At 39.5% G+C, this 12,843-nt stretch overlaps 2 protein-coding genes across 2 annotated transcripts in view; both read left to right on the forward strand.

Annotated features, from left to right (window-relative positions):
* The window catches only part of LOC145552875 (phospholipid-transporting ATPase ID-like), a 28,889-nt gene extending 18,188 nt beyond the window's left edge, over positions 1–10,701 (forward strand). Inside the window, exons 5-11 of the mRNA XM_081610931.1 lie at positions 1,964–2,062; positions 5,861–5,922; positions 7,549–7,621; positions 8,569–8,639; positions 8,748–8,830; positions 10,309–10,467; positions 10,550–10,701. Of these exons, the coding sequence (XP_081467057.1) occupies positions 1,964–2,062; positions 5,861–5,922; positions 7,549–7,621; positions 8,569–8,639; positions 8,748–8,830; positions 10,309–10,467; positions 10,550–10,686 (684 nt within the window). The 3' untranslated portion in view covers positions 10,687–10,701. The remainder of the gene's footprint in view (positions 1–1,963; positions 2,063–5,860; positions 5,923–7,548; positions 7,622–8,568; positions 8,640–8,747; positions 8,831–10,308; positions 10,468–10,549) is intronic.
* The window catches only part of LOC103470718 (STAM-binding protein-like A), a 385,599-nt gene that overhangs the window by 314,077 nt on the left and 58,679 nt on the right, over positions 1–12,843 (forward strand). The window lies entirely within an intron of this gene.

The raw sequence follows: 12,843 nt of genomic DNA on the forward strand, positions 1-12,843 counted from the left end.
ACACCCAAAAGTGTGTATATGTGTCCAAGTCAGCTGGTGTTAAAGTAACACTTTTGAAAGTGTTAAAAGATTGACACCCATTGTTTTGTTAAATTAACATTGGTCTATAATACTGAAATGGGTTTAGGAAAAGTTAAACTTTCCATTTATGTGTACTGTTGTGAATATTTTCCACTGGATTTGATTGATATTGACACCTTATGGGGTCAATTATTTACTTTTTTAACACCACATTATGTTTTGTGATCAACACTACACTGGTGTTACTTTTAATATATTTTACGCCGGACTTTCGAGCGTCTGCCTAAATAAATCTTCCTTATTTTAATTGTAAGTAGTTCTTTAAATGTGAGATGATATACTTACCCATGTATCCATAACAACCGGAACTTTCAATATCCAGCAAGTTATTTTCGCAATATACCGTCTATTAAACGAGTGCCCCCCGGAATAATTATGCTCTCTGCAGCTGCGAAGTTTCCGGATTAACCCGATATTTGCTGGAAAGGGCAACGTCTCCCCTTTCAGAAACCGTTGGAATTTTTCAGATAGCGCTACGTGTGGCGGAATTACGGTACTGCAAATTTAGAGGTGTCGGCGCCGACACGGTCCAGTCTGGAAGGGTTTTAACACCAACACCGTTGTAATGTTAATGTGACTCTGACCTGTTGAATTTAACACCTGCTGACTTGGACACATTTAGACACTTTTGGGTGTTAATTCAACACTGGCATTTTTACTACTAAAGTACTGGATATCTGTAACCGGTGCTATAAATGAACCAAACTGCTCTTAGTTGAAGTAAAATGAACTGAATTGATCTCTTTGTGTCAGTAGAGGCTTACGGCATATTTTTCATCATAGTTTGCAGTAATGCAGAGGCTTTTATAAATATTAAAGATGTGGTTGTGGTGTCCTGACATGCTAGCTTACCACAGCGTTACGTGTCGCAGCTCAGTAGCTAAAGTCTTGCTTCTGTTGGTGAAGATCTGCAGTTTGATTTCTCATCCTGACTTATTAAATCGGAATATAAAGTTTACTCACAGAAAGTTGAGTGGAAGGAAAAAGTGCGCACCAGTGCCAGGGATAACCAAAGGATATTTGTGTGCAGTTATGTTCAATAAATTCAGATTAATTAAGAATATTATTGAAAAGTTGAAACACATTATACACAATCTCTGCTTCTGTACGTTTTTATGATTTTCTGCTTCCAGATAATAAAAACCCAACATTAAAGATATTATATCAGACTAATAAAAATACAGATTTTAATACTGAAACCTGGGCTTAGTGAAACATATGTTTACTATGTGCTTAAAAGTTGTTATTGAATTTGGCCGTTTACGGGGAGGAGTAAAAATAAATAAAGAAAAACAGAAAAAGTCTCAAAGATCCTGACGTTTTGTCTCCGTTTGTTTTTCCTCTAAGCAGCAGAAATGTCACCAAGCAACTAGAAATCAAACAGAAACCCGAACCAGTCGCAGCCTTTACATATCGACTCTCAGTTTCACTGAGAGAAGTTTCTCAGGCTGACGCTGCAAACAAACCACACAGAAAATTAAGGAAGTGTGATATCCAGCGCAGGAAGTTACCTCATTGTGAGCAAAGCGGCGACTTTACTCCAGCTGCGACGGCCGATCTGCAGAAAGAAAAATAAACATAATAAACCGCTCTGTTGGGAGTTATTTAAACCTACAACATTAAAGTTATCACTTTATTTTGACAGCTCTTTTAAAGGAAATTTAAAATTAAATTTGTTGTGAATATTTTTAGTCTTATCTATAATAAATATTCTGAAATGGTGAATTAAGGGGAAGGCATGTAGTATATAAGTTTTCTTTGGATGATTGTTTTAAACATCTGTTTAAAAAGGTCTTGTAACTGAGCAACAAGCTTGATGCGATGGACTGTCTCTGAGTTTTGCACACATGAGCAGGAATGATGTGTTGTCTGCTGCGTCCAGTTGATTCCTGAGATCTCCTCCCTGTCCTGGTTCACCACCGTCGTTCCTCTCGCCCTCGTGCTGACGGTCACCGCTGCTAAGGACGCAACTGACGACATCGTAAGAAGATTTTCACATATTTCCTTTTTCTTTTCCCTTTGAAGAAGTACGAGAGTTTCTGTGCAGTGACTTTCTACCTTTCTTAGATCAGATAGTTTGGATTGTGAGGTGAGAATCAGCAGCTGCGTTTCCATTGACCTTATATTTGCTAGGCCTCAATATTGGGCCCAAAGGCCTTTACGCATATTTTCTGCACCATATTTAGTAATGCAGAAAATAAAACATTTAGTTTCCATTGCTCTTTTTTACTGTTAAATAAAGTAGAAGAAAGAAACGTAATGTCCTGAGCAAGAAACCTGATAAATTATAACCCTCAGGCTGCATTCACACCAGCCCTGTTTAGTTCGCTTCAATCCGACTCCAGTCCGTTTGTCTGGAAAGTCCGGTTCGGTTAGGGAGGTGATGTGGACCAAAAAGTGAACCTCTGCCTCAAAACCTAAATCTTGGTTTGGTTGAAGTGAACTCTGGCACGGTTTGAATGGACATGTGAACACCAAGCAGGTTGGAAACCGCTCCAGAAGCAGGAAGTGGGCTGCAGCGCAGGGCATTCTGGGTAAGAGCCAGAATGCCTTGCTACTGCTAGCGGGAGAAATGTGGTTTGTGGTTTTTTTACCAAAAACAAAAGAAAAATCTTACCACTCCATTTTTGTTTCCGTTTTGTATCCTGAACCTCTCTCTCTTCTGAGGTTCTCCTCGGGAAAAACATCGTAGAGCAAACGGGAAGCAGCGTCTCTTCTCATTTTGAAATGTCAGGACTGGAGTGTCTCTGGACATCAGTCGACTTCCTGAAACTCTTTCTTGGATGAACGACGGACTGAACTGGTGTCTGTTGCTCGTCGTTGACACACCCACTGAATCATGCAGTGAAATGACCTCAGTGGTGGTGAAACTAATTTTACTGGTTGTTGGCGTCAGAAACTCCTACATCTGAACGACTTTGTCACTTTTTCCCCGCAGCTCTGCTGAATCCGTTTCTCCCTCCGTTCGGTTCGTCACGAGAATTTAGTCACTTACTTTAGATGTGACGTGAGTAATATTGATAACTGCATAATAATAAACCTCTAAACACAAACAGGTGTTGGCGGTTCATCCTGCCATTTATTGCTATTTACTCTGACAGATTTTGTTCTCATTTTCTTTTTAAAGTTTTATACTTTTTGATTGTTGACAATCACATTTAGATTGTCATGAGATTTTGTGTAAATTCTGCATCAAACCCGTCTTTTCTGAATTTCACTTCTCCTTTGCTACTTCAATTATGTCATTTGGGAGTTTAAACCTATTAGGAAATAGTAACAGTTCCTCTTCTTTCAGGGTTAAAACCTCCAAAAATGGTTATTAGAAAGCCAAACGGGCCTCTGAAGCACCGGTTGATCGGTTTTCCTTTAATGTGTTGGAGTCTGGGTGTGTGGGGGGAACGATGGAGGGATGAGGCGGCGCTGAGGAGGAAGAGCTCATGCAATGGGTTGAACGTTAGCTCAGCGAACAGAAACAAAAAGGAGTCGAGGGCCAAAAATAATGTTATTTTACCAACTCACTGATAAGCTGAGCAGGATAAATGTTAGGTCAACTTTAAGAAGGGCTCTGCAAGTTTACCTTGTTGAAAGTAATTTTGCAAAGTTTCGAGGTATCAATAGGAAAAAAAACCAATAATTTAGCAAAAGTGAAAGTTACTAGAGGATATAAAACGCTTGGTACTTTAAAGACAAATATTTTCTATTGTAAGAAGATTTTACTTTGTCCTCTTTAAAAATAGAAATATCTGTGTTGGGCCCTAATTTGTATCATTCTCGAACTGAAGTCAGGGGCCGCACATGATCAGTCCATGGACCGCAAAATGGCCCCTGCGCCGCACTTTGGACAAACCAGACATAAACAAACAGCGAAGGAATATTTGGACATTTTAGGAAAACTTTACAAGCTTAAATTTAACAAATGTTCACTTTGGATGAACGGATTATGAAAAACGTTTTTATAAACTTTTCGGACAAAGAAGAATTTAGATCTTTTTGCCGTCGTCATGGTGATTGGGATCAGATCTGGCATATATTATGTACCGACCCATTAAACACAATAAACACAACAAACACAACAAACACTGATTATTTTGAGTCAAACTGCATCAAACAGGCTCTATAGATGGTGTTTGACTCTCTTTATTTCACAAGAAGTCAACTTGAACTTGTGAAATGAAACTGATCGTATCAAACTTCCTGTAAATATTTGTTCTGACGCACCGATCAGGTTTTTACTTCGCTTGAACTAATGTCCTGTTTTCTTTCATACAATGAAATGCATCAAAAACATTTTGTTTCCTGTGATTGGTTTTCAGTTTTGGTGCATTTCATAAAGATAAAATCGTTCAGAACCCATCAAAGAGAAATCAGACAATCAATTTGCTACATTTTCTTCCCAAACAAAGAGATTTATTAAGAGTTATTAAAATCTCGACCGATTCCCAACTTTCCTAAGGGACACTAAGGTTTTAGTTTGGACTTTGGTTGCTCTTTTGAAGATTTTTAGTTTTATTCTATTTATTGTGTTTCCTCTTTTGTATTGTTGTAACTTTACCAAAACAAAGATGATCTGAAAGCATCCAAACATTTTCAGAAAGCTGCTGTTTTGGTTTGTTAACCCATTTAACTCTGGTCTGCGAATCATTCAAACCAAAAAAACCTTGGAAACGTTTGGCCCAGGATGGATTTGCATATTAATATTTAGGTATATAAATTTAATGCTCACAAGCAGAACAGATTTTTAGTCATATTCAACTGAGCAAACAAAGTACAATAAATTTAACAACATTTAGTGTAATACGTCGGGTTTAAGTGAGAATAAAACTTATTTTTGTGCTATTTTCATGTTTCATTTAGAAACAATTAAAATATTTGACCTTTCAGAAGGAACTGATGCATATAATTTTGTTTCTGTGAGAAAGATTCATTAGGAGGATTTAACTAAAGCTGAAGATCCTGTGCAGAACGTCCTCAGATTAAGTTACATGCTGATTAACAGACTGTAACACTTTTATTCGCAGTAACTCATTTTTTCTTCTGGACAGAAGCAACAGACTAAACATGGAGTCATTTCTCGTGACTTTGCTGCTTTTGTATCTATAATGTTTCAGGTTTTCGTTTGTTCAAAGCAGTTTAGTGTTGCTTTGGTAGAGGATATTTACATGTAAATGACGCTTTGCTACATTTTTTTTTGTCTACAACAGTAAAATAATTACATTGTTTCTCTCCCTCTCTGCCATGAATAAATATCTCACTGCTGTCAGAGTTGTTTTGGAAGTTATTAACTAATTCAACTGGTTTCCACTAAAACCAGACCTTTCCTCGCACTGGGCTTCTTAGAAATCCTTCAACAATTAATTTCTCTTAATAAAAAAACTGTTAAAAAAAGTTTAAGAAAGGTCAGAAAAGTTCAATACCAACTTCAGAGATCTGTGGGTCTTTTATGGTAAATAAACCGACTCGTATGCATGTCAAAAAGACTAAATTTAAAAAGTGAAGGGAGGAAACTTCGTTGGCGCCTCTGTGTCTTCAGACGGATCTGAAACCAGACGCCCGATAAAAGCCTCACGTTGCTGTAATAATCCGAGGTTTTGAAAAAAGGAAGACGACGTCCGTCAGCAGGTTTCCTCCCAGGTTATTTACAGCAACATATCTGCTCCCAGATGCGATAAAACCCCTGATGCAGCCCGTTAGTCGCTGATGATGGCGCTGTCTGATCAGAACGTGATTCCATTTCCTGTAACTTGACTGCTGTCCCTTTCTGCTCCTTTCTGTCTTCTAGAATCGCCACAGGAGCGACAATCAAGTAAACAACAGAAAAGTTGAAGTACTAATTGACAGAAAGTAAGTTTATTTGATTAAAATGTAATTTTTTTTTCCCCATTTGCCGTCTGTGGCGCCGTGTTTGTTGTTTGTTCACAGGTGAAATTCTCCTGAACTACCTTAATGTGAAAATCAGTTCACTCACTTCACACATTTGGGATTCCAGACGTTGGGCTGACAGGAAACGGAGAAATGCTGGTCATCGTCCTGCTGCTGGTTCCTGGACAGAGATAAAAACAAAAAAAGAGGAAACATAAGGATCTGCAGCTACGGTCACACAGCAGGAACATGCGACTCAAATCCATAAATGGACGCTTTCGTTCAACTTTGACGTCATTGATGAAAACAATGATTGAATTGCTGAATAAATAATAAAATCCATCCATCCGTTGTTACTTGAGTAAGCAGAGCGCTGCTTTGTGACGTCTACGTTCTTCTTCTGTGAATTCGGGTCGTAATCCGTTCACTCAGAAGTCTGAATGCGGTCGCATTTAATCCGTAATGTGAACGACCTCGCAAATAAAATCAGAACGCAGAAAAAAAATCTGAATTGGGAATCAAGACCTGCTGTGTGAACGCAGCCGAACAAAATGAGAACAAACTGAGAAAATAAACACAAAGGAATTAACTTATATGGCAACACCTTAGTAACAATACTAGAGAACTTAACTAAATATGGCAAGACCTAACGAACATAAACGAAGAAAATTATCAAAACACAACAGAAACCCAAATATCCATGAATATTTAACTGATTTATTTTGTGAAAAACGTTGAAATGCTGAACTCTAAGAGATGAAAGCAGAAATATTTTTGTGCGTGTTGTTCCTCCATAGAGCCAGCTTCCGTTGCCTCGTTCTGTAGGACGGAGGAGGAGACGTTTACTTCCTGTTGACATGTTGTCTTCTGTTCATAAAATACAGAGATTTACTTGGATTTGGCTCCTGTTGAACCCGTCCAGGTGTGCTGCTTGGTCCAGAACCAAGCTGATGTTCTTACTGTTGTAGGGAAACCCAGCCCCTGTTTCGTCATAGTGCTTATCTTTTAGGCCGGCTTGTGTTATAAATAATTTACTTCCTGTTTAAACTCTTGCCAGGGGGAGTTAGAGCAAAAAAAATTCACCAAGAATAACATAAAACTAAAAGAAAAGGACTTTGCATTGATTGGAAAACCGTTGTACTAATATCTGAGAAATAAAAAAACAAAGCAGAAATTTGAGGTTAACGGAGGAAACATCAGTGAAGATGACTCACAAAACAAAAATGGACAAACAAAACTAAATAATTCCCAGTTTTATCCTGCCAGGTTTTTTCGCTCTACCTGCAGAGAAAAAGACAAACGTTTGTCTCCAAACAGTCGAGTTGAACTGAAGCGACAGAATCATGTTTGATGAATTCTCCTATTTTCTCCGTCCAAGATCGGAAAACGTTCCGAGTTTCTGGCAGACGGACAAACAGAGTCATACAGGAAACCAGCAGCAACCAGCGGGGGAAAGTGGCTTGTATCGGTGTGACCTTTAGGGTCAGAGTGGGTTTGTTTATGGTCCCTCAGACGGTTTCTTTCCTGGCATGAAAATAGAAAAACTTGTTTCCAGCCGGCAGCGAGCCTCCCACTGTGACGAAATGTAACTTTGTGATTTGTTCTCAGGCTGCGGAGCGAGAAATGGATGGACGTCCAGGTGGGAGACATCATCAAGCTAGAAAACAACCAGTTTGTGACCGTAAGTAAACTTTTTATTTCATGTTTGGCATTATAAGTTTGGATTTCTGTGTTCTTCCCATCCAACTACGTTGTAGTTTCAGCTCGTTGCTGAGTGGCATTTCTACGTTCTCCATAAAAGCTGGAGTTCCTCTGGGTTGTGTTCTTGGTCCTTGCCATGTTTTCTAATGACTAAGTGTTTTCAAACCTTTTAGTCGGAATAAAAATGACAGAAGATTTTTTTCTCTTTTGTCAGACATTAAATGAAACAAAACTTGTCCAGTTTTATGTTAGTCGGGGTATTTTCTACACGTAAATTACAAATAAAACGCGGTATTGTGTCGACTAGGAAATGATTAAAACTATTGTTTCTGTTGAAGCTTAATGCTTTAAATATTAGCACCTGTTAACTTGTGTCACTTTAAAATTAGATGGAAAAATCTTAACTTGTCCCTCTGGTTGTATTTTGATGTTTTCTCATTTGTTTGTTGTTTATTTTTAGGCGTAACAATTTATTTACAATTCGGATTTAAATGTTATTTAAATAGATATTCTGAAGCATGAAAAAGGTTAATATTTGATCTCACATGTCTGTTTTCTGTCTGCACCAGAGGCTAACAATGATCACCTCACTGTTGACTTTTCAGACCAAAAAAACGTTAATCAGAATCAGACTTTTCAGAGGTCGATGATCGGCCAGAAAACTCCGAATGGTGCAGCTCTAATTTTTATTTTTTATAGATTGTAAACAGTCAGTTGTCTTTTTAACACATGAACTTTATTTACATGCTATTTAAGTTGATCCTCGTTACACAGTATATCTTGTTTTTTTGTGTCCTGCTGTTTTGCCTGAATTTTTATTTTTATTTATTTTTTTAAATGAGCCATTTAAAGCTGAACACAATAATTTCCTCTGATGTGATGAAAACAAACTTTGGAAACATTTAATGAAACCCGTTTTCATTTCAGGCCGACCTCCTGCTGCTCTCCAGCAGTGAACCCCTGAACCTCGTGTACATAGAGACGGCAGAACTGGACGGGTTGGTTAACTCTCAGGTTTAAGACGTAACTCATAAATGTGCCAACTGAAAATAATTCACTTATTTCTTCATTCACTTTTCCCTCCGTCTGTTTTCTGTCTTCCTCAGAGAGACGAACCTGAAGGTTAAGCAGGCTCTTCCTGTCACCGGAGACCTGGGAGACGATATCGAAAAACTGGCAGATTTTAATGGTAAAAACCAGAGATGGTGCATTTACTCCATTACATCTACATTAGTAACTTTTTAGGGGAAGAAATTACTTTTACGAGTATTTTTACTTCACTGTACTTGTTACTTTTACAAACCTGTTAAAGTTTCATAAATTCTTTACTGAAAGAAACTGATTTACTTCATTTTGTTATTTTTTTGTCACTTATTTGAGTCATTGTCAGATTTTTCCCTTAACTTTATATTTTGGTCCACCTGATAATGTCATTTTAAGCATTAAATGATTGACAATTTGATCAGTTACTCAGTAGTTTTTACCAAATACTTTTTTACCTTTACTTGAGGAAATATTTGTAAAATTCTTACATTAGTACAATTTTTGTTAAAATCTACTTCAAAAAGCTAGAAAGAGCAACAGAAAGGGTTCGATCGAACTCCAGGGGTTCGGCGGAGCCTCTGCCGACCGCGGAGGTAAAGACACACCTGTGTAAAGTCATGATGACGCCCCGCTTTGCCATCACTTAATCAGAGGATCACGTTACATTGCTTAGCCAATCAGAGGATCACGTTACATTGCTTAGCCAATCAGAGGATCACGTTACATTGCTTAGCCAATCAGAGGATCACGTTACATTGCTTAGCCAATCAGAGGATCATGTTACATTGCTTAGCCAATCAGAGGATCAGTTACATTGCTGAGCCAATCAGAGGATCAGTTACATTGCTTAGCCAATCAGAGGATCAGTTACATTGCTTAGCCAATCAGAGGATCACGTTACATTGCTTAGCCAATCAGAGGATCACGTTACATTGCTTAGCCAATCAGAGCTGCTGTGGAGGAGCCCTGATTGAAGGAGCTCCACTCAGCATGGATTTTCAACTTGTGTCTTTATTTACTTCAGCAAAACTCACAGTTTTACCAAATTCTGTAGTTTTAGGTGAACTTCTAAATCTGCTCCTAAGTCGCATCTTTTCGGGCCTGCTACTGCCTCTAGTGGCGTGGGTGGTAACACAGCTAATATAATTACATTACTAAATCAGAATACAGCAAAGTCTTTTATTATTTATTGTTAATTTTTCATTCTCTTAAGAATGTAGAGCTAATTAAATGATCTAAACACCTTAAAGTGGTTCCAGTTTCTCTCGATGGCCAGCCTGTTGAAACTGTGATAAATTTTAAATACCTTGGGTCCTGGACAGTCGGCTCAACTTTGCTGAAAACACTGACTACATTTTGAAGAACTGTTCTCAGAGACTCTACCTTTAAGAAGACTTGGTGATCTTGGGGTGAAACAACTAGACTCTAGTCGGGTCACCCCTATGTCTTGAATTTGGAGGAAAAAAATGATGTTTTATTTATCACTAGGGTTCAGTAAATGCGCATATGAAACTGGTGGGTTCGGTTCCTCAATAAAGGTTAAGAACCACTAGACTAAAAAGTGCTGAAAGTAATTACTAATCCAGTTCTCTAGTATTTACTGCGTTTGTGTCTGGTTTGAAGGCGAGGTTCGCTGTGAACCCCCCAACAATCGTCTGGACCGCTTCACCGGGGTGCTGGCGTTCGCCGGCCAGAAATACCCGCTGGACAACGAGAAGATCCTGCTGCGCGGCTGCACCCTGAGGAACACCGACTGGTGCTTCGGCCTGGTTCTGTTCGGGGGTCAGCCTGGCGCTTTGCTCAGAGTTTAATCTGAAACGCCAAACGAAATGAAAATCTTACTGGTGTTTTGTTTGTTTTGCAGGTCAGGAGACGAAGCTGATGCAGAACAGCGGGAAGAGCACCTTCAAGAGAACCAGCATCGACCGGCTGATGAACGTTCTGGTTCTGTGTGTGAGTTTGAAACTTTTTAAAATGTTTTTACATGGTATCCTAACATAGTTATACAACATTCTTTGTTTTATTCAGTTATTTAATATGAGTGTTTGCCCAGGGCGGCATTAGAAAGGGGCAGGAAGCACAAGAGCTAGAAAATCTGTGAGAACAGCAAATTTTGCTGGATGATAAAATATCCCAGTAATTACTGTCTGTTACTACCAATAGTAAGTCCCGCCCACTCCTCACAACTCTTAGGACTCACTACTGCTGCCCAGTTCTCTGTCTAACAGGTCCGGAGAACCCCCAGAAACTCGGGTCTTACCCTAGCGATAGTTTGTGGAGAATTATCTGTTTAAACTGGGGTCGGAAAGGACTCGTCTAGCTCTGACTACCTTCAATCCAGAAGTTATGACCTTTTACAGTTGAGGGGCAATCCGCTGAGTAGCCCTCACAACGACATAACCCCTACAACCACTCCTGTTAACGGTAGCTCCTTTCCTAAAATAACGGCACTTGTTAACGGCTAGATTAAATTTAGTGACTTAGAGTTAAGTCCCAAGGTCATTATTTTAACACTCACCAGAGGAAAACACAAAGCCACCCTGTCTCTAGCATCATGTATATTGTTTTACTATATTCAGGAGAACCAACAATAATCAAGACTGACACAATTAAACTCACTGTTCACAATCCTCATTAGAATTTTAGAATTGCAAGTTTATTAAGCAAGCTTTAGCAGGGGCATATAACAACAAATTAATTACCAAGAGTTATAAAAGAAGCAAAAATATAATGAAATCAACTAGGATTAATCACCTCCTTTTCTTGTTCTCATTCCTAACCTGTTTCACTAAATTCACTGAGCGAGGCTTTGGGAGAAGCTGGTTAACTCATACCCGATGGTCATTGCTCTCAGCAGCTGTAATCTTTCGGTGTCCTTGGTCAGAGTCTTTGTCCAGCCGGAGCAAAGTCCTCTTTACTGAAGAGAAGCGGAGAGAAGGCTCACGCTTTCCATTGAACGTGCAGATTCTTTGTCTTTAAAGGACCTCCGTCTCTTCTCCAAGTCAGCCGCGCCGGGGTTGAGAACGTTGGGTAGAGGCAGAAGATTCGGTCGGATCTGGAACCAGGGGTGTTGGCTGGTGGAACTCGTCCCTTCTAGGCAGCGTGAAGTCGTGGAATAAGTTTCCCTTGGTCCCTCGGTGTAATCCTCTGCCGGTCTTTAGTCAGCTCCCTCTGATGATTCCGCTTCTGCGCTGCCGACGAAGAACCCCGTTCTGTCCCGTACAGCAGTATTTATGCCCTGTGTTTCCATGGAACCCGCCCATCGCATTATGTCATTGCCTGAGATCATGCAAGGCAGGGCTGCCGGTGGAAAACACCGGGCTCTTTCTCAAGTTTCCAATGACTCATCCCTACCTACTCGCTTCATCGGGGCAGTTCCTTCTTTTCCGTTGACCATCTGTTTCCCATTCTGCCGCACCCTTGCTTTCCTTCCCCATTTGATGACTCACCCTTCTGTCCCTAGCCTTTTGCTCAGTGAGAAGTATTCTTATGATTTTTAATAATACATGTTAACTTTATATAATCATGTTATTTGTTGGTTAACTCAAAAGTACAATCTTTAGCCTTTCATAATGCAAACCATTATCATTCACTTGATTATAAGTACAGAACATCAACTGATTAGGAGTACAGAGTATACATTATTATAACATTTACTTAATCAGAAGTACAAAATACATGCTTTGATCATACATTTCAGACACTTCTTCATTGGCCTGTGTATTGTCACTTTATAATCACTTATCACTTATAATCATCATTCAATCTTTATTCGGTATACTGTTATTTCTCAGGCCTTTATTCCATTTTTCTGCGTATACCTGGACAGATCTCACATACCCATACCAGATTCCTTGACACCCCCTCCGTGAGATCGGACGGGGCTTCGCAGAAAATCTAAATTCCGACTACCAAAAGTCCAATTCATCACCACCATGGAGAGTCAAAATGTCTCTCTCGTAGCAGGTCGTAGGAGAAGATGAAGGCGTCCAAGTGTCCACGATCTCGTATTCCGTTAGGTGGGAAGGTGGAGAAGACCAGATCTCAGCCTCTAGTCCCACGTCTACAGTAGACCTAGACGGCCCAAAGGGGTCTTGGCGCTCCAACTGAGGTGGTGAGGTTGGAGAGAGCACTTCGGCCGCCAAATCCTGTGGCGGG

Source organism: Poecilia reticulata, chromosome 9, assembly GCF_904066995.2.
Source record: "Poecilia reticulata chromosome 9, P_reticulata-male-v2, whole genome shotgun sequence".
NCBI lineage: Eukaryota > Metazoa > Chordata > Actinopteri > Cyprinodontiformes > Poeciliidae > Poecilia > Poecilia reticulata.